The sequence below is a fragment of the Lissotriton vulgaris genome, chromosome 8 (assembly GCF_964263255.1).
Source record: "Lissotriton vulgaris chromosome 8, aLisVul1.2, whole genome shotgun sequence".
Taxonomy (NCBI): Eukaryota; Metazoa; Chordata; class Amphibia; order Caudata; family Salamandridae; genus Lissotriton; species Lissotriton vulgaris.
Window position 1 is genome coordinate 1,131,765,069 of NC_141696.1, and position 24,619 is coordinate 1,131,789,687.

The 24,619-nt window shown below is 50.2% G+C and overlaps 2 protein-coding genes across 2 annotated transcripts in view; one reads left to right on the top strand and one right to left on the bottom strand.

Annotated features, from left to right (window-relative positions):
- Positions 1 to 24,619, bottom strand: part of RB1 (RB transcriptional corepressor 1) — a 1,321,361-nt gene that overhangs the window by 517,906 nt on the left and 778,836 nt on the right. The gene's annotated exons all lie outside the window — the stretch shown is intronic.
- On the top strand, positions 16,377 to 18,205 carry LPAR6 (lysophosphatidic acid receptor 6). The gene has a single exon (XM_086934985.1). The coding sequence runs from the start codon at positions 16,956 to 16,958 to the stop codon at positions 17,988 to 17,990; it is 1,035 nt and encodes a 344-aa protein (XP_086791111.1). The 5' UTR covers positions 16,377 to 16,955; the 3' UTR covers positions 17,991 to 18,205.

Genomic DNA, 24,619 nt, shown 5'->3' on the forward strand with positions numbered 1-24,619 from the left:
TGGTGGAATGGGCAGTAACATGATCATTCAGAGGCCGGCCGGCCTTGTCGTGGCAGAATGAAATCGCAGAGGAGATCCATCTGGAGATGCTTTGCTTCGTGAGGGGTAGGCCCATTCGTGGCCTGCTGTATGCCACGAACAGCTGTGAGGATTTTCTGAGATCCTTAGTCTTGTCCAGGTAGAACTTCAGGCACCTCATGAGGTCCAAAGAATGCAGCGATCTTTCCGCTGCTGTGGAAGGGTTGGCGAAGAATGACCTAAGGACCAATGGTTCGTTGAGATGGAAGTCCGAAGGTACTTTTGGAATTAACTTAGGGTTTGGTCGCAATATCACCCTATCATGTCTGAATTGTAGATATGGTTCTTGAATGGACAAGGCTTGCAGCTCGCTAACCCTTCTGGCCGAAGTTAGAGCGAGCAAGAGCGCTGTTTTCCATGAGAGGTGTTGAAGAGATGCCCTGTGAATGGGCTCAAACGGGTGACGCATGAGCTGGTTGAGTACCAGGTTAAGCTGCCATGTGGGAGGTACTTTTCGAGGCCTCGGGAAGGATCTGTATAGCCCTTTGAGGAATTGCTTGACTAGCCGACTAGACCACAGAGAAGGTCCTGTGACCGTTCTGGTGAACCTCGAGATTGCTGCCAGGTGAACTTTGATGGATGCATGCGCCAGTCCCGACTGGGCCAAATGCAGGAGGTATAGTAATATCTGTTCAGGTGTGATGGCGAGGGGCCGTAAGCCCTGGTCTGAGCACCATATGCAGAACCTCTTCCATTTGAGACAGTAGGTCTTGTTCGTACTGTCTGCCCTTGCTTTGGCTAGTACATCCCTGCAGTCTTGTAGGATATTTAGGTCGCCGAACTCTCTGTGCTCAGGAGCCAGGCTGATAATTTGAGCGATTGGAGGTTCGGGTGTTGCACTTGCCCGTTGGACATCGTCAGAAGGGCTGGGTGTTGGTTCAGGCGAATCGGTGATGTGATGGAGAGTCGAAGCAGATCCGAGAACCAGTGTTGCCTCGGCCAGGACGGGGCAATCAGGATCAGGGTGCATGGTTCCGCTTTCATTTTTCTGAAGAGCCGTGGAATCATCGGGAATGGAGGAAAGGCGTATGCAAAGACGCTGTACCATCCGATGGAAAATGCATTTCCTAGTGATCCTGGTTGGGGATGCCAACTTGCGTAGCTCGGGCATTTGGCGTTCCTCTTGGTGGCAAAGAGGTCGATGTTTGGTACTCCCCAAAGAGAAAAGATGTGAGTGAGGGCGCTGTCCGATAGTTCCCACTCGTGGGAGAGGGACTTTTGCCTGCTCAGGGCGTCCGCGATGGTATTGTCCTTTCCCGGGACATATTCCGCTTTGAGTTGGATTTCGTCTAGCACCAGCCAGTTCCAGATCGCCTGCGATTCGCGTGAGAGCGAGAGCGAACGCGTTCCCCCTTGTTTGTTTAGATAGTGCATCGTCGTGGTGTTGTCTGTCCTGACGAGCACTGGGGATTTCTGGATGCGGGGTAAGAAGGCTTGAAGAGCCAGATACACTGCTCTTAGCTCCAAGAGGTTTATATGGAGTGATTGCTCTTGAGAGTCCCATTTGCCGCTGATCTGTAGGTCCTGGAGCACCGCGCCCCATCCCTCTAGGGAGGCGTCCGTTGTTATCACCAGCGGTGATGCTGGGAGGAGAAACGGTAAGCCCACCGTTAGATTTTGGCGACGTGTCCACCATTGTAGAGCTTTGGAAATTTTCGGCGTGATCCGAAGGATGTCCTCGAAGGAGCCAGAGCTTTGGGTCCATTGGCTCGCGAGTGCCTCCTGCAAGGGCCGCATTCGGAGCCTGCAGTGCGGGATGAGGAGTATGCAGGAAGACATCATCCACAGGAGGGAGGTGTAAGTCCGAACTTTCAGGTGCGTTGTCTTTGCCACAGCCGTGGCCAGAGATAAGATCTTGTCTGTCCTCTCTTTGGAGGGGAAGGCTTTCGTGCACACTGTGTCTAACATGGCCCCTAGGAAGGTAATCTTTGTTGCGGGGACCATGCATGATTTTTTGAGATTGAGCGTCAATCCCAGATTTTGAAAGAGATTGGTGCAGGCGTTGGAGGACGTGATTGCGTCCCCAGGTGAGGGTGCTTTCACCAGCCAGTCGTCTAGGTAGGGGAAGACCTGGTGGCCCAGTTGACGCAGGAAGGCTGCCACTGGCGCAAGGCATTTCGTGAAAATGCGCGGCGCGGACTTGAGGCCGAACGGCAGGACTTTGAACTGATAGTGACGGCCCGCCACCTCGAATCTTAGGAATTTCCGGTGATTTTTGAGGATGGGGATGTGGTAGTATGCATCCTGGAGATCCAGTGACACCATGAAATCTCCTTTCTCTAGAATGCCCAGGATTTCTTGAATCGTCACCATCCTGAACGATTGGCTCCGCAGGAAGGTGTTGAGTCCCCGGAGATCCAGGATGGGTCTCCACTTGTTTTCTTTTTGTTGCACAAGAAAGAAGTGGGAGTAAAATCCTTTCCCCTTTGAGGATGCCGGAACCCTTTCGATTGCTCCTTTTTGTAGCATTGTCGAAAGTTCCTTCAGAAGCAGGCGTGGATGTTTGTGTGTCCGTCTGCGTGGAGGGGTATTGGGAGGGATGGAGGTGAATTCGAGAGAGTGGCCGAATCGAATAATTTGAAGAACCCACCGGTCCGTGGTGATGTACTGCCAATTGTGAAGGAAATGGGTCAGCTTTCCTCCAATTTGAAAGGATGGAGATGGTGTTTGGACTGGCTGGAGTAGTCGGTCACTGGCGGCCGCCAGCGCCCCTCTTGGTATTTTTACCTCTGTAGGTTGACCTTCCGAATGAAGATTGACGGCCTTGCTGTTGTTTGTTTTGGTACTGGCCTTTGTGATTGTATGAGAACGAGGATGAGGACCTGTTTTGATATGAGCCCCGATAGGAGGACTGACCTCTGGGCCTGTTGCCCCGAAAGGACTGGTTTCTAGACTGCAGAGAGCCCAGTGCCCTTGCCGTGTCTGTGTCCTTCTTAATGGCCTGTAGAGCCTCGTCGACCTTTTCTCCAAACAGGTGCTGGCCGTCGAAGGGCATGTCCAGAACCTTTGCTTGGACTTCTTGGCGGAATGAAGTCGCTCTTAGCCATCCCTGGCGTCTCAGTACAGCAGCTCCCGCAAGTTGACGGAAGCCTGTCATGGCTGCGTCGATAGCACAGTCTATGAGTTCCGCTGCAGAAGATTGACCTTCCACGAGGAGCGCTTTCACCTCACCCTGGACGTCATCAGGCAGTTCCTTTACGTAAGGGGCAATGTCCTCCCACAGCTGGCGATTGTAACGCCCCAGCAAGGCAATGGAGTTGGCCACCTTGATGGACATGGCCGATGTGGATGTGAAACGTTTACCAATCGTGTCAAGTTTCCTGCCCTCTTTGTCCGGGGGAGCGGACAGTGGTGAGGAAGGGTTGCGGGAGTGTTTCTGGGCCGCCTGCGTCACTACCGAGTCCGGTTTGGGGTGACCATTAAGGCAAGCCGCCGCAGTGAGTGGTGCTCTGTATTTCTTATCTAGGCGTGGGACCACCGCCGGCACTGAAGCAGGAGTTAGCATTAACTTCTTTCCTTATTCCCACAAGAATTCTATGATCGGAACAGCTTTTGCAGATTTCTGAGTCTGTTCCTTAAAGTCGTGCAGGAAACAGTCAGTTTCCGTGGATTCCACCACCATGTGGAATCTCTTCGCCGCTCTCTCCACCAGCTTGTGGAAGCCAGCAATGTCGACCGGGGGGGAGTCCGCTTGGCGTGGTTGTGGTGAAGCTGGGGATGATGCTATATATTCATCCTCTTCATCCTGGTCCGAGTGGTCCGAGTGAACCTCCTGGACCTCTCCTTCCTCCAGTTCTTCCTCTTCCTCCTCATCGTCCGAAGAAACCACCACTTGAGGCTGGACGTCGTGTTGGGTTTGATGGGGAAGGTGAGTGCGTTCCGGTGCGGACACCTGCACTTGAGCTGGAGGTGTCTGATCCCCCTTGTCCCCTGGTGCGGGACTCTTAGGCGCTTGACCGCCTCTGTTAGCCTCCGGAAAGCGTTGCTTGTAGTCTTGCACAAGAAGTCGTAAGTCATCAACCAGGGTTGCTGGTAAGCATATCATGGGGGTGACTTCAGTGCGGACACTGGCGTGGAAGGAGTGTTCCTGATATGTGAATTCCTCCTGTTCCTCATCAGTGCTTTGGCATTTTATGTAAAGTTCTGAGACTGAAGTAGCGGGATCCAGATGGTCATCCTCTTCGGATTCTTCGCTTTGGAAAATTTCTTGAGGTGGTTGCTTTTCCACCTTGCTTGGAGACGTCGTTTCCGGGGTAATTAGTGGTTTGCCTGGTTTGCCAGACTGTATGGTAGAGCTTGTCGTCGTCGAGGGGACCGTCGACGGTGGTAGCATCATGGACGGTGCCTCCACCAGTTTCGATTTTTTCCATGGTTCATTCGACGATGAGTCGTCCGTCGACGGTGTCGTCGTCGAGTCCGTCGGCGGAGCCTTTGGTGTCGTCGTCGACGGGGTCTTCGTCGGCGGTGTCTTCGTTGACGGGGTCTTCGTTGACGGGGTCTTCGTCGACGGGGTCTTCGTCGACTGTGTCGTCGACGACGAGCCTCTCGTCGACGGGGTCGTCGACGAGGTCTTCGTCGACGGTGGGGTGGACGAAGGGATCTTGGTTGTCGACGACTGCGAAGTCGTCGTCTTCATCGACGGTGCCTTCGTAGACGATGGTCTCGTCGACGAGTCTCTCGTCGACACTCTTGTCGTCGCCGGTTTTGACGACGATGGGCTCGTCGCTGGTGACGGCGTCGTCGACGGTGTGGTCTTCGTCGTCGACATGGTCTTTGTCGTCGACGACGATGTCAGGGGAATAATTGAAGAAACAGGTCTACCTGAAGATGAGGAGGACGTAGTCATCGTCGTCGATGCTGAGGGCGACGATGCTGATGTGGTAGACACTGTGGTTTTGACTGAAGTAGTCCTCTGGCTTTGTCTGGAGGACGGAGCAGGCATTTTAAAAGTTTTATCCTCCTTAGCAGACACTGAGGATGACGCAGATCTCGCCTCTGAAGACTTTTTGTGGGTCTTCGTAGGAGGAGTGTCTGAGGGGCCCGGGGAAGCTTCCCTTGGCCTCTTGTTTGAGACAGCAGAGGTCCTGGAAACGCTGCTCACAGAGGAGTCCAGATTGTCTCTGTTTTTAAGCCTGTCCAACCAAATCAGAAGGCGACCTTCCCTGTCTCTCACAGTCTTTTTTGGAAAAGACCGACAGATAGTGCATTTCTCCGAATTATGGTCCGGGTAAAGGCAATACAAGCACAGGTCGTGCCTATCATCCACATGTATTCTTTTCTTGCTGCAGGAAGAGCAGGCCCTGAACAGGGCTTTCTTCCCCGAGTCAGACATGTAAAAAGCAGTAGAAACACACACTTACTTCAGGGATAGTGTGTTGAAGAAGTCCTTGAAGAGTTTTGGGGTTTCAGAGAACACTTTCAAAAAAAGTTTGGTGAATTTAGAGTAATCCTGAGGAGAGCTCAGGCAGGAGACTCCCTAGCACAACGTGCGGTTGAAAATCTGAGGGACTGAGGCTCCTCCCAGGAAGGTTCTAGAGGGAGGTCGGAGCTGATAGGCTGACTATGTCAGTTTGGTCCTTTTTACATAAGGACAAGGAAAGGCTACTAAGGGGAGACCCTTGGACCCTTTCTCTCTATGTATGTCTATGGACATTACTTTTTTATTTACCGGAGGCTCCCGTCTCGACGACGGGGAATGATTCAGGCATGTGAATCTATGAAAGACACCCCTAATACTGGATAATGGCTATGCCAATGCTTGTTTTATTAAATCACAGACAGGACATCCGATTTTGTTGTATTTGTATTTCTTTTTGGGGAATCTAGACCAATAGTTATTCTGCTTAGGTAGCGACTCATGTTTTGTCTTCCGCGTATGATATTTAAATGCTCCTTCCTTAGGTTTTGCCTACAGCCTGCATGTATTGTCAGCAAAAGCTATTGTCCTGAAACAAAACATTTTTAACGTGGGTGCACAGCCTGCCCATTACTTACTTTTGCTTACCATTGGTTGACTCCCACGTCATTTGTTTCCTTGCTTACCATTAGTCAGTTGCTTCTCCTGTCGTACAGCTTCCTCCTGGGCTTCGGAGTCTTCAGGGTCTTCGTCCATGCCATTGAGCATGGAACAAGTACTGCTTCCAGTGACAAGTGTCCTTCCACTGGCCAGCAGGTACTCTGTTCATGAGGTTAGAGAGTGGATGCTCTCTAGCCCATCTCCTTACTTCATCCGCGTTCTCACTCGTTCCAAAAATAACTTTCCTCCAACACTTCCACACTCCATTGTTTTTCACCCACCCTCCAGTCTACTCCCAGTCTTCAATGAGCCTACACCAAACAACCCTGTGCGGGTTTTTTATTTTATTTTAACATGTTGCACAGCAACGCCGGCTACTGTGCGACAAGGGTTAAAAGTAAAAAAAAAAGTGGTGGCGCCTGTGTCATAGCACTTTTTTTGTTTACTTTAAGCCACGATGCACAGCAGCTCAGCTGCTGTGCAACATGTAAAAAAACATTGACAAAGCCAATAGATTTTGCATAGGCGAAACCTACTGGCTTTGCCAATGCTTGCTTTTATAAATCACAGACAGAACATCCAATTTTGTTATATTTGTATTTATTTTTGGGGAATATAGAGCAGTAGTTATATTCTGCTTGGGTACTAACGAACAAGTTACTTACCTTCGGTAACGATATATCTGTAAGAAACATTAGTTAGTTAGATTCCTTACCTTAGAATATCCCCAGGCATCAGACTGGATCCGTCAAGTTTTCGTCATCAGTACCCCTGCGCGTTTGTAGGCGCCGTCTGCGGCTCTGCGTCTGTCGTCGGCGTCGTGATCGCAGGGATGATGTCGTCGGAGTACTTAGACGCCGCCCTCGTGCGCTGGAGTCAGTTCTGTTCATAGCTTTCCGTGCCAGGAACGCAGAGCCATGCAGGAAACAGACACTGGTGCCATGAAACTAGGGCCCTCAAAGGGAGATACCTTAACCCTACATATCAGTTCGCAGAACGGGGAGGATGGGTGGGGCGGTAAGGAATCTAACTAACTAATGTTTCTTACAGAGATATTGTTACCGAAGGTAAGTAACTTGTTCATCTGAAAGAAACACGTTAGTTAGATTCCTTACCTTAGAATAGATACCCCAGCGATACCAACCACGGTGGTGGGCCTGCGAACCAAGATCACACCAGGAAGCCCTGGAGAACCGAACGGCCAAAAAAGCCATCTCTCCGGACCTGACTGTCCAGGCAGTAGTGCTTGGCAAGCATGTGCAGCGAAGCCCACATAGCTGCCTGACAAATGTCCTGCAAGGGGACTCCCCGACCCAGGACAGTAGTAGCTGCAGTGGCCCGAGTGGAATGGGCGTGCAGCCCCCCAGGAGGCTCCTTTTTAGCCAAGGAGTAACAGACCTTGATACACAAAACGACCCACCGAGAGATGGTGTGCTTGTGCACCGCCAGTCCCTTCTTAGCAGAGTGTGTCATCCACCCGGAACTGTTGTTTGCGGTTGAGGTAAAAGGAAAGCGCACGTTTTGGGATCCAGACGGTGGAGCACCTCTTCCTCTTTCGAGGGATGAAGAGGTGGAAAGAAGGTGGTCAAGGTAATGGACTGCCCAATGTGAAAGGCAGTAACAACCTTGGGCAGAAAAGGACGAGTCCTCAGAACAACCTTGTCCGGATGGACTGAGAGGAAAGGAGGTTTATATGAAAGAGCCTGGAGCTCACTCATACTTCTAGCAGAGGTGATGGCAACCAGGAAAGCAGTCTTGAGAGTCAGAAGATGAAGAGGGCAATTATGAAGTGGCTCAAAGGGAGCGCACATCAGATAAGTAAGAACCAGGTTCAAGTTCCACTTAGGCATCACGAAAGGAACAGGAGGGAACATGTGCGTGGTGCCTTTCAAGAACCTATTTACAACAGGGGACTTGAAAATAGAAGGCTGATCAGGAAGCCTCAAGAAGGCTGAAATGGCCGAGAGATAGCCTTTGATAGTGCCGAGAGCAGAGCTCTGCTGGGCAAGAGAAAGAAGGAAGAGGAGAACCTCTAAAAGAGGGGCATAGAGGGGATTCACAGCCTTTGCTGTGCACCATGCCACAAACTTGTTCGACCTGCAGGCGTATATCGTTTTTGTGGAGGGACGCCTGGCTGCCAGAATGACATCACAGACTTCAGGAGGCAAGTCAAATGGCCTCAACTGTCTCCGCTCAATCTCCACGCGATACCAGTACCTTTGTGCCCAAACCGGAGACACAAGGATGACTTGGGCACGGTCGCGCCTGATCTTCTTCAGCACTCTGGGCAGAAGTGGTATAGGTTCAACAGACCGCAGCTCCACTCGCGACGAAAAGCGTCGCCGAGCGAGTGCCGCCTTGGAAATTCCAACGTGCCGAACTGATGACGGTGGCGAATAGATCTAACCAAGTCTCTCCCCACTGCTAAAAGAGACCTTGCGCCACGTCCGAGTTCAGATGCCATTCGTGATCCATCATGCACCGGCGGCTGAAATTATCTGCCCTGGCGTTCAGGGAACCTGCCAGGTGTTCAACCACCAGGGTGATGCCCTGGTGTTCCAGCCATATCCAGAGGCGCAGAGCCTCCTGACAAAGGGCCCACGGCCCCACCCCGCCCTGTTTGTTGCAATACCACATGGCGGTGGTGTTGTCCGTGAACACCTGCTCTACACTTCCCCGGACAGAGGGAAGGAATGCCTTCAGTGCAAGCCGGATCGACCGCAGCTCCAGAAGGTTGATATGGAGCTGGGACTCCGCCGGAGACCAGAGGCCTCTGATCTCCGCCTGGCCCATGTGGCCCCCCCATCCCAGGAGGGAAGCATCCGTCACCACTATGTGCTCAGGTTGGGGAAGGGAGAGGGGTCTGCCACTGACCCAATCGAAGTCCGTGAACCACCACTGCAGCTGATTCACAGTGCCCTCCGAGATCAGGACGTGGTCGGACAGGTTGCCCTGATGCTGTGCCCAGTGGAACTTCTGGTCCCACTGCAGAGCCCGCATCCACCAACGGGCGTGATGTACCAGCAGGATGCAGGAGGCCATCAGCCTCAGGAGACGCAGCACCAGCCTGACCGAAACTCGGGAGAAAGGCCAAAAGATCGGAATCAGAGCCTGAATATCCCGAACCCGCTGTTCGGGAGGATGAACCCAAAACTGCTCTGAGTCCAGAACAGCTCCGATGAAGAAGAGCTTCTGAGAGGGACTCAAGTGTGACTTCGGCATGTTGATGGAGAACCCCAGCGAGTGCAGGAGATCGGCCGTTGTCTGGAGGTGGGAAGACGACTGTCTGGGGCAAGCCCGCCTTCAACAACCAGTCGTCGAGCTAGGGGAAGACTGGAACTCCTAATCTGCGCAGATGAGCTGCGACCACCGTCATCAGTTTCGTGAACACCCCAGGGGCGCTGGTGAGGCCGAAGGGGAGCACGGTAAACTGAAAGTGGTCATGACCTACCGTGAACCGCAGGTATCACCGGTGGGCTGGCAAGACGGGGATGTGGAAATATGCGTCCTGCAAGTCCAACGCAACCATCCGGTCTCCAGGGTCCAGGGCAGCCAGGACCTGAGCTAAAGTCAGGATCTTGAACTTCTCCTTCCGGAGGAAGCCGTTGACGCTCTGGAGGTCCAAGATAGGGTGCAGGCCCCTTTTGCCCTTCTTGGGAACCAGAAAGTAGTGGGAGTAGCAACCACGACCTACTTCTGGCCCTGGAACGCGCTTGATGGCCCCCTTGGCCAAGAGGGCCGTAACTTCCTCCTGCAGAAGTTGCAAGTGATCCCCCGACATGCGGTGGTACTGCAATGGCATGGTTGGAGGGGTCGCCTCGAAGGGGAGGGAGTAGCCCCTTCGGACGATTTGCAGCACCCACTTGTCCGAAGTGATGGTGCGCAAGTGGAGTAGGTGATGGCAGACCCTGCCTCCTACTGGCTTTGAATGGGCCTGAAAGCTCGCACTAGGAAGGTTTTGAGGCGGATGCTGCGGGAGTAGATGTGGACTGACCGGGCCTCTGTCCCCCTGCACCGGAACGGTGGTTAACACGTCCGCAACCGCGTTGGGGTTGGTTCTGCGGCCTGTGGCTGGACGAACGTGTGGGGGTGCCCCTTCCTTGGCCACGAAAGGGGATAAAAGCAGAAGTCTGCTGGCGCTGGCCCAACAGGCCCAAGGACTTGCCCGTAGCCCTGGAGTCCTTAAAACGCTCAAGCGCACTATCTGCTTTGTTGCCAAAAAGGCGACGGCCATCGAAGCGCATGTCCATGAGCATGTTCTGGACATCCCCTGAAAAATTGTCAGACCTCAGCCAGGCGTTGCGACGGATCGCCACCATCGTGGAAATCGCTCTGCCTAGCGAGTCCGTGGTATCAAGTCCACATCGGATGGAATATCGCGCTGCGTCTTGCTCCTCAGCAAGTGCCTGGGCGAGCCGTGTCTGGGCCTCCTCCAGACACTGAGGCAGCACGTCCGCCACCGTATCCCACAGAGAGTGGGTGTAACGGCCCAAAAGGCATGCGGTATTAATGGACCGCAACCCCAAGCTGACTGAGAACAGTTTCTTCCCAAACTGATCTAGCCTTTTGGATTCCCTATCCAGGGGAGCGGTCGGGAATGTGGTCTGAGACGTAGAGGCCTGGATCACTAGACTCTCGGGGGTGGGGTGCACGGATAGAAAGAAGGGGTCACCTGGAGCGGGGCGGTGGCGTCGGGCCACGTTCTGATCCACAGGGGGCACTGAGGAGGGCTTGGACCAAGTGCCAATCAGAACGTCCGTGAGGACCTCATTGAACGGCAGCATAGGCTCCGAAGAGCTTACTGGCAATTGAAGCACCTCGGTGAGATTAGTCCTCAGGGCCGCAGCAGGGAGCTCAAGAGCCAAGGCATTGGCTGCCCTGCGCAACACCACACCATAAGTAGCACCCTCCTCCGTAGCCACGGAGGGAGGAGAGATGAAGCCAGTGTCAGGCGATGTGTAAAGACCGCTGGCCTCCCCAGCTCGTCCGCCCAGTCCTGACTTAACTGACACTGTTGTGCCAGAGGGTCCTCAGACCCCCCCAGTCCTCCCTTCATCCGGGTCCTGATAAACAGGCAGAAATGACGGAGCCGGGTCATAGATGAATTGCTCACCCATCGACGCCGGAGACGGAACCGGCCCGACGCCAGCCCCGGACTGGGGCTGAAACTGGGGGCGGCGGCGTCCGAGGACGGCGCCGGGAGTGGCACTATAGGGGATGGCGCCAGCGGAGGAGTCGTGAGGTCTACTGGCGTCGACCGGGATCCTGGCCTGGATCCCGGGGGGTCCTGCAGCGCCGCAGTCTCAAGGGCGGTAAGAGAGTCCTCATGGCCACGAGGAAGTCTCGAATCTCGCCCAGCGTCTCATTGAGCCCAGGGACCGGAGGGTGTCGAGCTGGATGCGAAGCCCGCAGCTCCGGCGGAGCCGCATGGGTGGTGCCACCCGAACCCTTGGCCGAGTCGCGCGACCAGCGAGGGGAGTCAGAAGAGCGATGTCCCCTCTTCGACGACTTCTTTCCATGCCTCGACTTACCTGAATGTGAGGACTTGAAACCCGACAAGTGGTGGTGGCTGTCGTATCTCGAGAAGCTTACGGGACCGCTCCTGTCTAGCTTTCGAGGTCAAGGCCCGACAGTCGGGGCACGACTTGACGTCGTGGTTGGCCCCTAGACAGTAGAGACACCGGCGGTGGGGGTCGGAAACCGAGATCAGTCGGTGACAGGCGTCACACGGCTAGAAACCGGGCATCCCTACCGGCACCAGGAGTCGAAGTCGACTAGAAAAAGATAGTCAAAAAGACCAAAAGGTTAGTCAAAAAGTGACTACGGGTACTAGCTCTTCCCGGATCTGCGCTTGCTGGCGCGGAAAAAAGAAGAACTGGCGTCAGCTCACGAGGGCGGCATCTAAGAACTCAGACAATGTCATCCCGGCCATCACGACGCTGACGACGGACGCGGAGCCGCAGACGACGCCTACCAACACGCAGGGGTACTGCTGTCGAAAACTTTCCGGATCCAGTCTGACACCTGGGGATATTCTAAGGTAAGGAATCTAACTAAAGTGTTTCTTTCAGATTCAGGAAGTAAGGACTGAACAAAGAGATAATGACCCTGTTATTTACCGGAATGTCGACTCCCAGTCCAGATCTTCCTCATCGCAGTCCCGAATTTCCTCCCGAGCTCCCTGATTTCCTATTGGATTGGATTTATACTTTTGTTCTTGCTTGAATATATACAGGAGGTTCTAATGACAACATCTACTTTAAATACATTAGGGTTCCATACTGGAAGTATTTTTGAGCTGGGCTAGGCAATTAATATCTGCTGCAAAGAACCCAAATCGGGAAGTAAGAACTGTGACTAGGAAGGCCCGGAATTCGGGTGATGAAGATTACCCATAAGTAACGTGGTCATTCCCTTAGTCCCCTTCTTTTGTTCATGCGACTGTCCAGTTGTCTTGTATGTCCCCGTTCTAGATCACTCCTATTAACTGCAGACCTGTCGGTACTGGTAATGCTTATTTTCTAAATGAATTGCATCCCTTTCCCCCTTGCTGAAACAGCGATTCTAACAGCTGGGTAGCATTAACTTAAGGTGGATCCCTGTGGTCCGGCCGTCCGTCTAACCATCTGCCTGCAACTCAACAGCATGAAATCCGAAATGGTCTTATTTGGCTGGGCCCAAGAGCTCTGGGAGGCAGATTGGTGGCCACCAGAACTTGGGCTTCCCCCGCTGCCCAAAAATGTAGTGAAGCACCTTGGGGTAAAAAATTGACCACACGTGGTCTATGAAAGATCAAGTAAACCCTGTCTGTGCCATGTGTTTTTCGTCCTTGAAGCTCCTTAAGAAAGCCTTCCTTTGGCTGCCTTCCTCATACAGGAAAAGCGCACAGTCAAGCAGGTTGGATTATGGGAATACCTCATTGGTAGACACCAACTCTGTCTTGGCTCGGCTGGAAGTGGTGCAGAACCCTGCGGCCCGTATTATTTGCAGTCTCCATCGGTGCCCATCTTGGATAAACTACAATGGCTGCCTTTAAGGAAACGTACTGTTTTCAAACTTTTCTGCCTAACCCACAAGGCTTTCCACAGAGCTCAGCCAGCACTTTTACATTCCAGGCTTAGATACTACCAGCCCTCTAGGCACCTTAGGTCATCTAATATCCTATCCTCCACGAATCCGCACTGAAAGACATGGAGGCATATAGCCAGGTTCTGAGCTGGGATGGTGCAGTGAGCTAAATAACGGTGATGGATCAAGCCCTGATCTTTGGACTGGGTAAGAGTGGTCTGCTTAATTCAGACACTCTGTTCATCACCACCCCCTTTTCTGAATCGTTTTTGGCCACTATAGGTGTGGCAGGGTATACTCAGACATGAGTCCCTTGCTCACTGCACCATCAGGATTCAAGCAAGCCGGGCCGACGACGGCTGAAATGCCAGAAACCGGTCCCCGGAAGCTTGTCTCCTTTCTGGTGAAGAATTGGCTTGGTAGTTTAGTCTGCCCTGTTCACATGATGCACTGGGCCAGGGACAGACTGATTTGCATATAGCCAGGTTCTGAGCTGGGATGGTACAGTGAGCTAAATAACGGTGATGGATCAAGCCCTGATCTTTGGACTGGGTAAGAGTGGTCTGCTTAATTCAGACACTCTGTTCATCACCACCCCCTTTTCCAAAAATGTAGTGAAGCACCTTGGGGTAAAAAATTGACCACACGTGGTCTATGAAAGATCAAGTAAACCCTGTCTGTGCCATGTGTTTTTCGTCCTTGAAGCTCCTTAAGAAAGCCTTCCTTTGGCTGCCTTCTTCATACAGGAAAAGCGCACAGTCAAGCAGGTTGGATTATGGGAATACCTCATTGGTAGACACCAACTCTGTCTTGGCTCGGCTGGAAGTGGTGCAGAACCCTGCGGCCCGTATTATTTGCAGTCTCCATCTGTGCCCATCTTGGATAAACTACAATGGCTGCCTATTAGGAAACGTACTGTTTTCAAACTTTTCTGCCTAACCCACAAGGCTTTCCACACAGCTCAGCCAGCACTCTTACATTCCAGGCTAAGATACTACCAGCCCTCTAGGCAGCTTAAGTCATCTAATATCCTATCCTCCACGAATCCGCACTGAAAGACACGGAGGCAGATTTTTTTCCTACCTAGCCCCCTACCATTGGAATAAGCTTCCTTTTCACATCCGCTCCTGCTCAGACTTCCAGATCTTTACTTAGAGATTAAAACCCTGGCTGTTCTGATTCTCCTGTCTTTTTCTGACATTGCAAACGCTGAGAAACTCCTCCGAGTGAGTTGTTGCACTATAACAAGTACAGAAATATATACACGGCACACTACTGCATACACGACAGATGGAAAGGAGGCATGGAGTTCCAAAACAAAACGAAAAATCGCAGGAAAAAAAGACTATTTTCTATAGTCAAATAGATAGATCCAGGGCTTTACATGGGCCGGGTTCTGCTGGTACTCAGCACCAGCAATTCTGAAAAGCAGGTGCTGAGACAGGTCCCTATCGAGTTCTCCAATTTTGCCCTCATCCTCAGGGTGGAAAAAAACTGAACTCTGCAGCATTACCACCTGCCACTTCCTTTGCGGTAACTTCAAAGAAACAGTATAATTCTTTCAGTATCATCATTTCAGAATGGAAGCATCTTCAATATTATATACAACTTAGCCATAGTTGTTGCCTATTTATCTTATGCAACTAACAACCACTGGCAAAGCCAATAGTCATGGCTTGTTGTAGGTGTAATGTTACTTGGGGCCTGATTAAGAGTTTGGCTGGGCAGGAACAGACCGCCACGCCGGTGGCCTGTTTCTGCATTGTCAAACCCGCCAGATTACAAGTTTCCTCGTATCTGGTGGGCTGCTTTTGACAGTCCCATGGCGGTGCCTTCTGAAAATATGAACCTCAATGGAACACCCAAAAAAGTTCCTGCACGGCATGAACGGTAAAGTCCATGCCGTGCAGTTACTGGGGCGCATACACACAGGGGGGGGGGGGGCACATGTTGTGGTCCCCCGCAATCATCCCCCTGCAACTGAGGGCCTCCTGCCAGTCTCATCATGGAGGAAAGACCTTCATTACAATCTATGGCAGTCCTGAAACTCGTAATATGCATGGCGGTGCCACAGCGGCACCACCAGCATATTACTTAGCACCTGACTGCTACACCACTGCAATGGCGGTCCGACTGCCGAAGTCATAATTGGGCGACCGGTCCACCCCTGTGAGTTTGCCCTTGTTGCATTATATATCTGGCTGCAATGATAGAAGCAGCAAAATACCAGACCGGCAGCACACTACGCTAAGCATCAGGCGCGCAACACCCACTGAACTCACCGGGCTTCAGCCCCCCCCCCCCCACATCGTGTGTGGCAGCCTGGGATGAGACAGATCCCGGGCACACACAGAGCCGAACGCTTCACAGGTCTTTAAAAGACCATTTGAATGTTAATTAGGCCTTGCAGTTGTCTAAGAGCCGCTGCAGCTCCACTCTGCCTACTGATTAAAGGTTCACCCCCCCCCCCCACCCGAAATTTGGCTCTAGTTGCGCCTCTGCTATGCATAGATTTCCAGAATAGGTGTTTTAAGCCACGCCCCTAGGTACATTGGTCACGCCCCTTTGAAAGGACCCCTCCCCTGTTATCTCATCCCACTTAAAGTCCTGGATAGATCCATATAAACAGAAAAAAACCGCTAACATGGAACCCGAAGAAAACAAAAAAAAAAGCGCACATCAACGTTGGGAGAAAAAATAAATATACAGGCACTGCCATATTACGCAAAGAATGGGAAAAATCTACCATGTAAACAAATATAGGCCGAAATGTGTGCCCCAGCTTCGAGAAGAACGTTGTGTACTCCAGTGAAAAGTCGGAGAGCATGTATTACAATCGTGTTAAAAGTTTCTAAGTATTTAACAAAACGTCAAGTCTTCCAGCTTTACTGATGAGTTACATTGTGTGTGTTTTGGCGTGAAAAAATGTGTACGGTGAAAATATCGCGCGAATCCCCTCTAAAGGGCGGTTACTACATATTTTCCTTATACACTGCAATTGGTGAGTCGCCACCTTGGGCTCCAAAGCCCCTTTGTTGGCCAGTGAGGGGTTAATGGAGCGCAGCCCCAGCAGTCTGCAGCTGCAGGCCGTGCCTCCAAGGTATATTCCCAGCAGACACATTATCAGATTAGAGTCACAAGCAAACAAAGTGGGCAGGGCCCATTCTTCTGCGGGCCAGCCCCCTCTTCCTCTTCGGCGCTGCTACACGCCCGGGAGTTCCTTCCCCTTCTCAGAGGAGACGCCGCACCAGGCACGAGCTACGGAGGAGACAAAACACCGGCCGGGCGCGAGTAACTTTGCCTCGGTGTGAAGGAGGCTTCAGAGGAGAAGCAACACCGGCACAAGTTACGGTGCAACGAGGGTTCACCGTGGAAAAAGAAGTGTTTGTTCCTTTGTGCCGGACCCGCTTCGCCTCGACAGGGGTCTGCCTCTCACACAGCCTGGAGGGGTGTTTTGAGGGGCGGAGGAGGTGAAAGAAGTCTCCTGGAATGCCTCGGATTTAATTACAGAGCTGGAGTAGCCGAAGAATGCCTTCGCGGGAAGCCCTGCTCGACATTCCCGGGCTGGCTGAGGGCTCCTGGGCCGCTTCTTGGCCGAGCCCGCGCTGAGCAGCCCTGGACTCGCGGGGTGCCGGGTACATGGCATTTCTGGCACTCGGTGAAGGGAGCACCTTTCCGCCGCCCTGCGCAGGAGGGTAAATGCTTCAGATCCGGGATTTGAACGAAGGGAATACTTCTTGAGCGCGCGCAGGGGGCACATGCCTGCGCAGAGGGAGTGCAGCCGCCCCCTCCGATGATGGTAAGCGCAAACATCACCTCCTGTCCCGCCGAAGACTCCTTCAAGTACACCCTGTATGGCTGCGTCTTCAGCATGGTGTTCGTGCTGGGACTGCTCTCCAACTGCGTGGCCCTGTACATCTTCACGTGCACTCTGAAGGTGCGCAACGAGACCACCACCTACATGATCAACCTGGCCATCTCGGACCTGCTCTTTGTCTTCACGCTGCCCTTCCGCATCTTCTACTTCGTGGCCCGCCAGTGGCCCTTCGGGGACACGCTCTGCAAGATCTCCGTAACGCTCTTCTACATCAACATGTACGGCAGCATCCTCTTCCTGACCTGCATCAGCGTGGACCGCTTCCTGGCCATCGTGCACCCCTTCCGCTCCAAGACCATCCGCACCAAGCGGAAGGCCAAGGCCGTGTGCCTGGCCGTCTGGCTGACGGTGATCGCCGGCTCGGTGCCGGCCAGCTTCTTCCGGTCCACCAACGCGCACCGCGACAACGCCACGGAGAGCTGCTTCGAGAACTTCTCCAACGACACCTGGAGGACCTACCTCTCCAAGATCGTCATCTTCGTCGAGATCGTGGGCTTCTTCATCCCGCTCATCGTCAACGTCTTCTGCTCGGCCATGGTGCTGCGCATCCTGCGCCGGCCCGTCACGCTGAGCCGCAGCAAGCTCAGCAAGGCCAAGGTGCTCAAGATGATCGTCGTACACCTGGCCATCTTCTGCTTTTGCTTCGTGCCTTACAACGTGAACCTGGTGCTGTACTCGCTCATGCGCACGCAGGCGCTCAGCAACTGCGCGGTGGCGCGCGCCGTGCGCACCATGTACCCAGTGACGCTGTGCATCGCCGTGTCCAATTGCTGCTTCGACCCCATGGTGTACTACTTCACCTCGGAGACCATTCAGAACTCCATCAAGAAGCGCAACTGGTCCCGGCGCAAGGACTCGCGCTTCTCCGAGACCCTGCCCTCCGAGAACTTCATCCAGCACAACCTGCAGACGCTCAAAGCCAAGATATTTATCAACGAGTCCACCATCTGACCCCGGCCGGGCCCGGGCGGCAAGGCCGGGCAGGGCGCGGGGGAACTCTGGGAGCTAGCGCCAACTGTGAAGGGGGCTGTGGAGAGAGGACTGGGTCTTCGCTCGCCTCCGGACCGTGCTTGCAAAGGACTTTTGTATTCAAACCAATGCACATATTTTGAGAACAAATATTTTAAATAGGAGCCTATTTTGTTTATTAAAAAATCTGAAATGCAGCTTTTGAAAAATCCTCTTTTTTCACCCGAGTACCACCTGCTTTAGCTGGCATGGCCGTTTCCCAGAAAGGTAGACCCAGAAGTATGCTATAATCCAGAAATCGAAACTGATCCTTGTTAGAGGCGAGCGCCTTCGGGTAGGAGAGAAAACGGCCTTGTTTTGCGGTACGTATAATGGGGGAGTGAATGTACAATTCACCAGGACCTAAAGTGTGAGAAGGGGGTTGTATACATATTCACACCCGGGAGAACCGAAGATGGGTGCGAACTTTTAAAATATATATTTATTGCATTTACTTTATGCTCTGCTTGAGAACGACGCACAAACTGTCCAGGCAGATTACCCTACAAACGTCAAAGAGATGACGATTTATGTTTTAACAATTCGTGTGGCTTTAACTGTCTCACTCAGCCTGCATTTAGTTTATTTGCATATTGGTACTTGTCTTTTTTGATTTCTTAGAGTTATACACGCTACCAGTACCAACATGTACCATGACTACATGAACTCTAGTCACCCTTACAAAAATGTGGTCTGTTTGGCTGGCATGTTAATGTCGCTCACACGTGTTTAACCACTTTTATTATTACTTCTGGGTTGGTACTTTATTTCCAAGAAATACATTCTTACATATAAATATGGCACATTTACTAGATTCATTAGTAAGCAATCGAGAATATCATAAAATTAGTAGTGTACAGCACACATTTCGAACAATTTAACCAGCACATGCCTTTGGCTGATAACAATATAAACACTTACAATTTCCCACACTAAAACACAGTAGATGGTTGACAATCCAAACACCCACATATAATAAGAACGCATTGAAAAGACAAAAGGTGCCAAATTAACCATTAGCGTGCACCTTGTTTTGCTCAGGTACAACATGCAGATCAGCTTTTCACAATCACATAGGGCTTTCTTCATCAAACCTATTGACAAGTACAATTTCCTATCTCCTGCATGGCCTTGCCCGACCATCCTCTTAATGCGGACATGACTCAATAAGGTTTTCAGCATGGTCCCTCAAATATTTAAAACATTTTAAAAGAAATAGGATTACAAATAACCAGCAGTTGTAACTCAGTTTCCTCACATGAGAATTATAATGTGCAATATGCGTATAGTTGCTTGTCTCAATCACGAGATACTCTCTTAACAATCCTTGCTATCGAGTCAAATTTCCCATCTTCCAACCTGTCGAGGCATCCTCTTGGTGGAACAAGATATACTCACCAATTCAAGATGCCACACTACCCACTTAAGGGTGTGCCAACCTTTGTTCTCAAAACACGAAGAGGAAAAAGGCCTAAACTGGGATGTTAAACGTATTCGCGGGTATCGACTGTGGTAATATCAGGACGTGGCCATCTAAGGTCACATAACAATTTTAAACCCCTTTCTCTTGACTGTATCCCGTACGGTCTGAATACAGGACAGAGAATCTTCTTCCTTAACTCGAGTAAGAGTACAAAATCGATCAATAGATGACTCACTGAATATTTCCAACCTCGCTTACAGGGGCATTGGCCATGGCACTTGTCTACTATGGCTTCTGACCGCTATATTTCTTAGTATTTATTTATAAAGTTTTATATAGCCCGAACGTGACCCACAAGGGAATCGGAGCGCTTTACAATAAAAGAACATAAATGGTTGAAGTGGTATAAACACATTCAAATTTGTCGATTTGTAAAATAGAAATATAAAATATATGCATAACAAACATAGAGGACCGAGATTCTGCAGGACGTTGTACAATAGACAGCTAATGAACGTTAGGAGATTGTGGTAGCAAACATACATATTATAATGTCTAACGATTCAAAGTTGATATATTAAATGTATAGATGACCAGGCGGACCACAGGCAACTAAGCATTAGACTGCATACAATAATAGAGCGAAAAGGGCTGTGATAGAAGTCTTACATACAGTAGACTATACCAATCCATCTGAGCTAGGCAGTGGTAATAGGCTCTTGAAGATGACTCAGTGACATCCTATATTTAAAACATAGGACATTAATTTGTTCATTAGTAGTCTTTTTACTTCCTTTTTGAATGTAGTAAAGGAAGTGACTCCACGCACTAGCAGAGGTAAAGAGTTCCACATCTTTGGTGCAATCCCTGAGAAAGCTCTACAGCCTGTTCTCTTCTTATGGAAGGATTGAGGTTTCAGACGGAAAGTGCCCGCACTTCATAGTTGTCTGCATCCTCCAGACTTTTCCAGCTTTAGCGTCAAGTAACTGGTAGTATTGTCGTGAATTGCTTTGTGCATCATGCATGCCACTTTAAGGTGTATTCTTGCCTCGTAAGGCAACCAATTCAGTGCTTTCAAGGTTGGTGTGATGTGACTGTTTCTTTTGGTTCCTGATACCAGTCTAGCCGCAGCATTCAGTGCTGCGCTCAGCGGGCCGACTTGTATTTAGGTACACCACAGAGGGTGGTGTTTCCTTAATCTAATCTTGGCAGTACTAGGGCTTGTACTGTAATTTTTAGATCTGCCTGAGGGAGGAAGGGTTTGAGTGTCCTTAATATACTCATCTTGTGATTAGCTCTGTTGGTGGCAGTAGAGATGTGCGACTGCATATTCAAATGTTTGTCAATGGAGATTCCTAGGGATTTTGCTGAGTCAATGATGAGGGGGGCACAGTCAAATGAGGTTAGGTGTTTTAACCAGAGGTCAAGCTTTGGAGTGTGGCTAGGTGAGATGAGAATGAATTCCTTTTTTTGATATTCAACATCAGGTGGTTGTTAGTGAGCCAACTATACGTGTTCAGTGGAGTATTGTTGAGGACAATTAAGTCATCTGGCGAGATGATTTTCAGATACAACTGGGTGTCATCCGCGTACAGGTGATATAGAATGTTCGCTGATTTCAGTGCATTCGCCAAAGGCTTCATTAGGAGGTTGATAAGAATGGGTAAAAGGGCAGATCCCTGAGGCACACCAAGTGTGACCATGAAGGGTTATACACTCACCCAGGATAATTCCCACCCTCTGCAGCATAATTTCATTCCGTAAAGACTTGTCTGGAATTGTATATAGGTACGGGAAGAAGTCCATGCTCTCCTGCGATGCTAAAAAGGGGATAGCTGAACTTTTAACTTTGAGATACTGAAGGTCCTCTTTCCAACTGGTTACGCAAGCGAATTATCTGTGGGTGCTCTTTATTTGACTAACTTGGGTTACTGCACCTCCCTTGGTGCGCAAGTATGGATCTTCCAGGCGGTTCAACACATTTGTTTTTTCACTCAGACAGCATTTAGTTTATTTGCATATTGGTACTTGTAGTTTTTGATTTCTTTGTGCTATACACATTACCAGTACCAAAATGCACCATGACTAGATGAACTAGTAGCATTTACCAGAGCACAGAGTGCTGCTGTCTCCATATGCATGATAATGTGGTCTGTTTGGCTGGCATGTTAATGTCGCTGACACGTGTTTTATTATAACTTTTGGGTTGGTGCCACATTATTTTGTTGAGGGAAAAGTAAGATGTGTGCTACCCTCTCCCCCCACCGGTAAAGGAGCTAAAGTATTTTCTGTTTACTGAAGGTTGCTTTATGCCTCACAGCAGTCTCAGCACCTACCCAAAATGACTTCCACGCAGTCACGCACCATGTTGTATTGTGCAGGTATGGTGACTGAGCGGTAATAGCATATGCTGCACACTCAGTGCAGAGAAGCAGTGCCACTTAAATTGTGTCCGATTAACAGGGTGTTCTGCTGGCACGCCTCTGACTTGCTTTTAATTTAATGCATGTTCACCGGGCCCATGCCTTCGGTGGGGTCCAAAAGTTAACCTTTAAATTCTAGTATTCTGGGTTTATTCAGAGCAAACTCTAGTCCTCTCGCAGATTAACTTCTGTTACCCAGTAGACTGGTTACAACAGATTCAAGCAGGCTTTCAACAACAGGCCATATTTGTTATCGGGGCACTCGCACGCACCTTTAATCTAATCTCTGAAGGAAACCAAACACATACATTCTCTGAAAGGACTAACCAGGAACCGCTCTGATCTGTGCCGCTCCAGCCAGGCTTGAGGGGGTTGTGAATAAGAGGGGCTTGAGTACATTCCCATGTGGCGCTGGGGGTTGTGTGTACATGCTGGGAAAAGAAATGCAAAACCAACCTTTCCATTTGTGCGTTTTGGAAGGAGGTATATGGGAAGTGAAAAGTTAAGACGCCGCCGTATGCGGCTCTCTGTTAACAAGACTTGTCCGTTGTGAGCAGTGATCCCTCTTCTGTTTGTGGGGGCAGGTGACCTGAGTGATTCTTAGATTATGGATCCCCACTCTTCAGCTGAAAGATGGTTTGTCTTCTAAGGGCTCGGGGGTACCGCGGGGGTAGGAGGGTAAGGGCCATTAAACTGAGCAACTCTCCCTTATGCACACAATCAAAATACACCTATGCTCTCCTGATCACGTCCCTCTTTTGTGGCGGTTTCTGTGTGGTTAGCTTGGACAAACACATGGATCAAGCCCACAGAAAAGCTCACTTCCTTCCAAACAGGGCCTCCCTTAAGCACGTTTCACAGTATATAATAAATAATAGGTTTAAAGGCAACACCCAGCTGGCACCAATGCCCATCAGGGCGTACCAGAACAAGAGTATAGAGGGATGGGCGTGGGGGCCTCCATCATAGCATTCATTAAAGCTCCAACCTACAGCCGTGGGAGTCAAGAGCCCTGCCCCTCACGTGCAGTCTTCAGAATCAGCCAGAAAATAACCAGAAATAGACCCATGCACCAGGGCGTGTGCACCTCAATACACGTGGTGAACACTTCCACACCAGTGCGCGCGCTAAAGATTAAGGCAGAGCTCTCAAAGAGCTGACCACAATTTTATCAACTTGACTGCATTTTCTGTATGGAGAGGAGGACAAACAGACTTGAAGATAGATAACCACCACAACACGAGCACTATATAATCAAACAATACATAAACCACAATTTTAAAATGGAAACAGTGACATGTAGTTACGCTTATAAGTTGTTTCTACAGCACTGGTTCTTTCATGGTTTCCACCATTTGTATCTGCTCCATTTTGAAAAGAGTCGACAGAACATAGAGTAGTCCCCATGGATTCTGGCTTCGCATTGAAGGCCTCACTGAAGAGGCTTCTTTTTAAATGTCATTTAATACGGACAGTTGTGGTTAGTTTCCAAGATTTAGGCTTTGGGAATTTCAGAGCTGTGACCCCCATCATTTAAATAACACCTATGTTCCCAATCGCCTCAGATCTTCCAAGGACATTTGGTTTGTGCAATCAAATATTATTTACTTGATGTGAGGCTACAGAGAGTTTTAGTGTGGTTTTACCTTCTGCAAAGCACTTAGAATGTTGTGCAAAGTACTTTGAATGTTATTCTCTTGGCCACCAGGACTCAGTAGAGTGCAGTTTGAGAACTTGCGTAATATGGTCTGATTTCTCGAGTTTGAGGCGTTGTGTGGTAATTTGGTTTTACACCCGCTGTAGTTCTGGGAGCCTATTTTGGGAGGTCCCACAAAGATTATATTGTAGCTATGGGGCAGAGAAAGGGCCAACCACCTGGGAGCTAAATAGGGGTTTGTGTGTATAAAATATTTGCAGTGGGTGAAGTTTATAAGCATTTTCATTTGGTGATGGGTGTTTTTTACCTACTTCTGCAGTTTGGTGTGCATGCTAGAGCTCTCCATCTAAGTACACCCCAGGGTGTTTTAATGTTTGATCTGAGATGGGAGTGGCTGTTTTTTCAGTTTTTGCGCCATTCCATTCCTTTCCTTTGCCCACAAGTCAATTTGTTACAGGCAGGCAGCTGAATTTGATTGCTGGTCTCAAATGTTGGTCATGGAAATGTGGATTTGAATGTCACCTGCATACATTTGGAATTTCAGTGGCATTGGGAAATGAACCGGGCAAAGTATCTTTGTGTAAATATTGACAAGCAGCGGAGTGAAATGTGGTGTCCAAGGGACCTCAACAAGCGATGGGTTTCAAAGGGAAGAATGATGACGTCTTTCCTAATTGTTGTCTGCGGTTTCAAAGGAGCAAATGAGAACACCTGCCTGCCCATTTTTTGCCTAATTGTTCTAGAAAGTTACAGAACACAGGAAGATCAAGAAAGATTAGAATTTCAGCTCTCCCACGGTCAAGAAACAGAGCAGATCATCTCTGTTGTCAGATGTTGAAGGCGAAGAGCTTGTCTAGTCTGAAATGTATCTGCCCTGAAATGTGGTATTTGGTTCATGAAATTCTTGTAGCTGGTGTATAACCTCGTTTTCTAGAATTCTACTAAAAAATAAGGATTTAAATGGGTCTGTAATTCCCCAAATCGAATTGTTCAGCATTTGGCTTCTGCAGCACAGGGGGTGACAACTGCTTGCATTACAGCACTGGAGTGATGCTTTTGTCATCCTTAT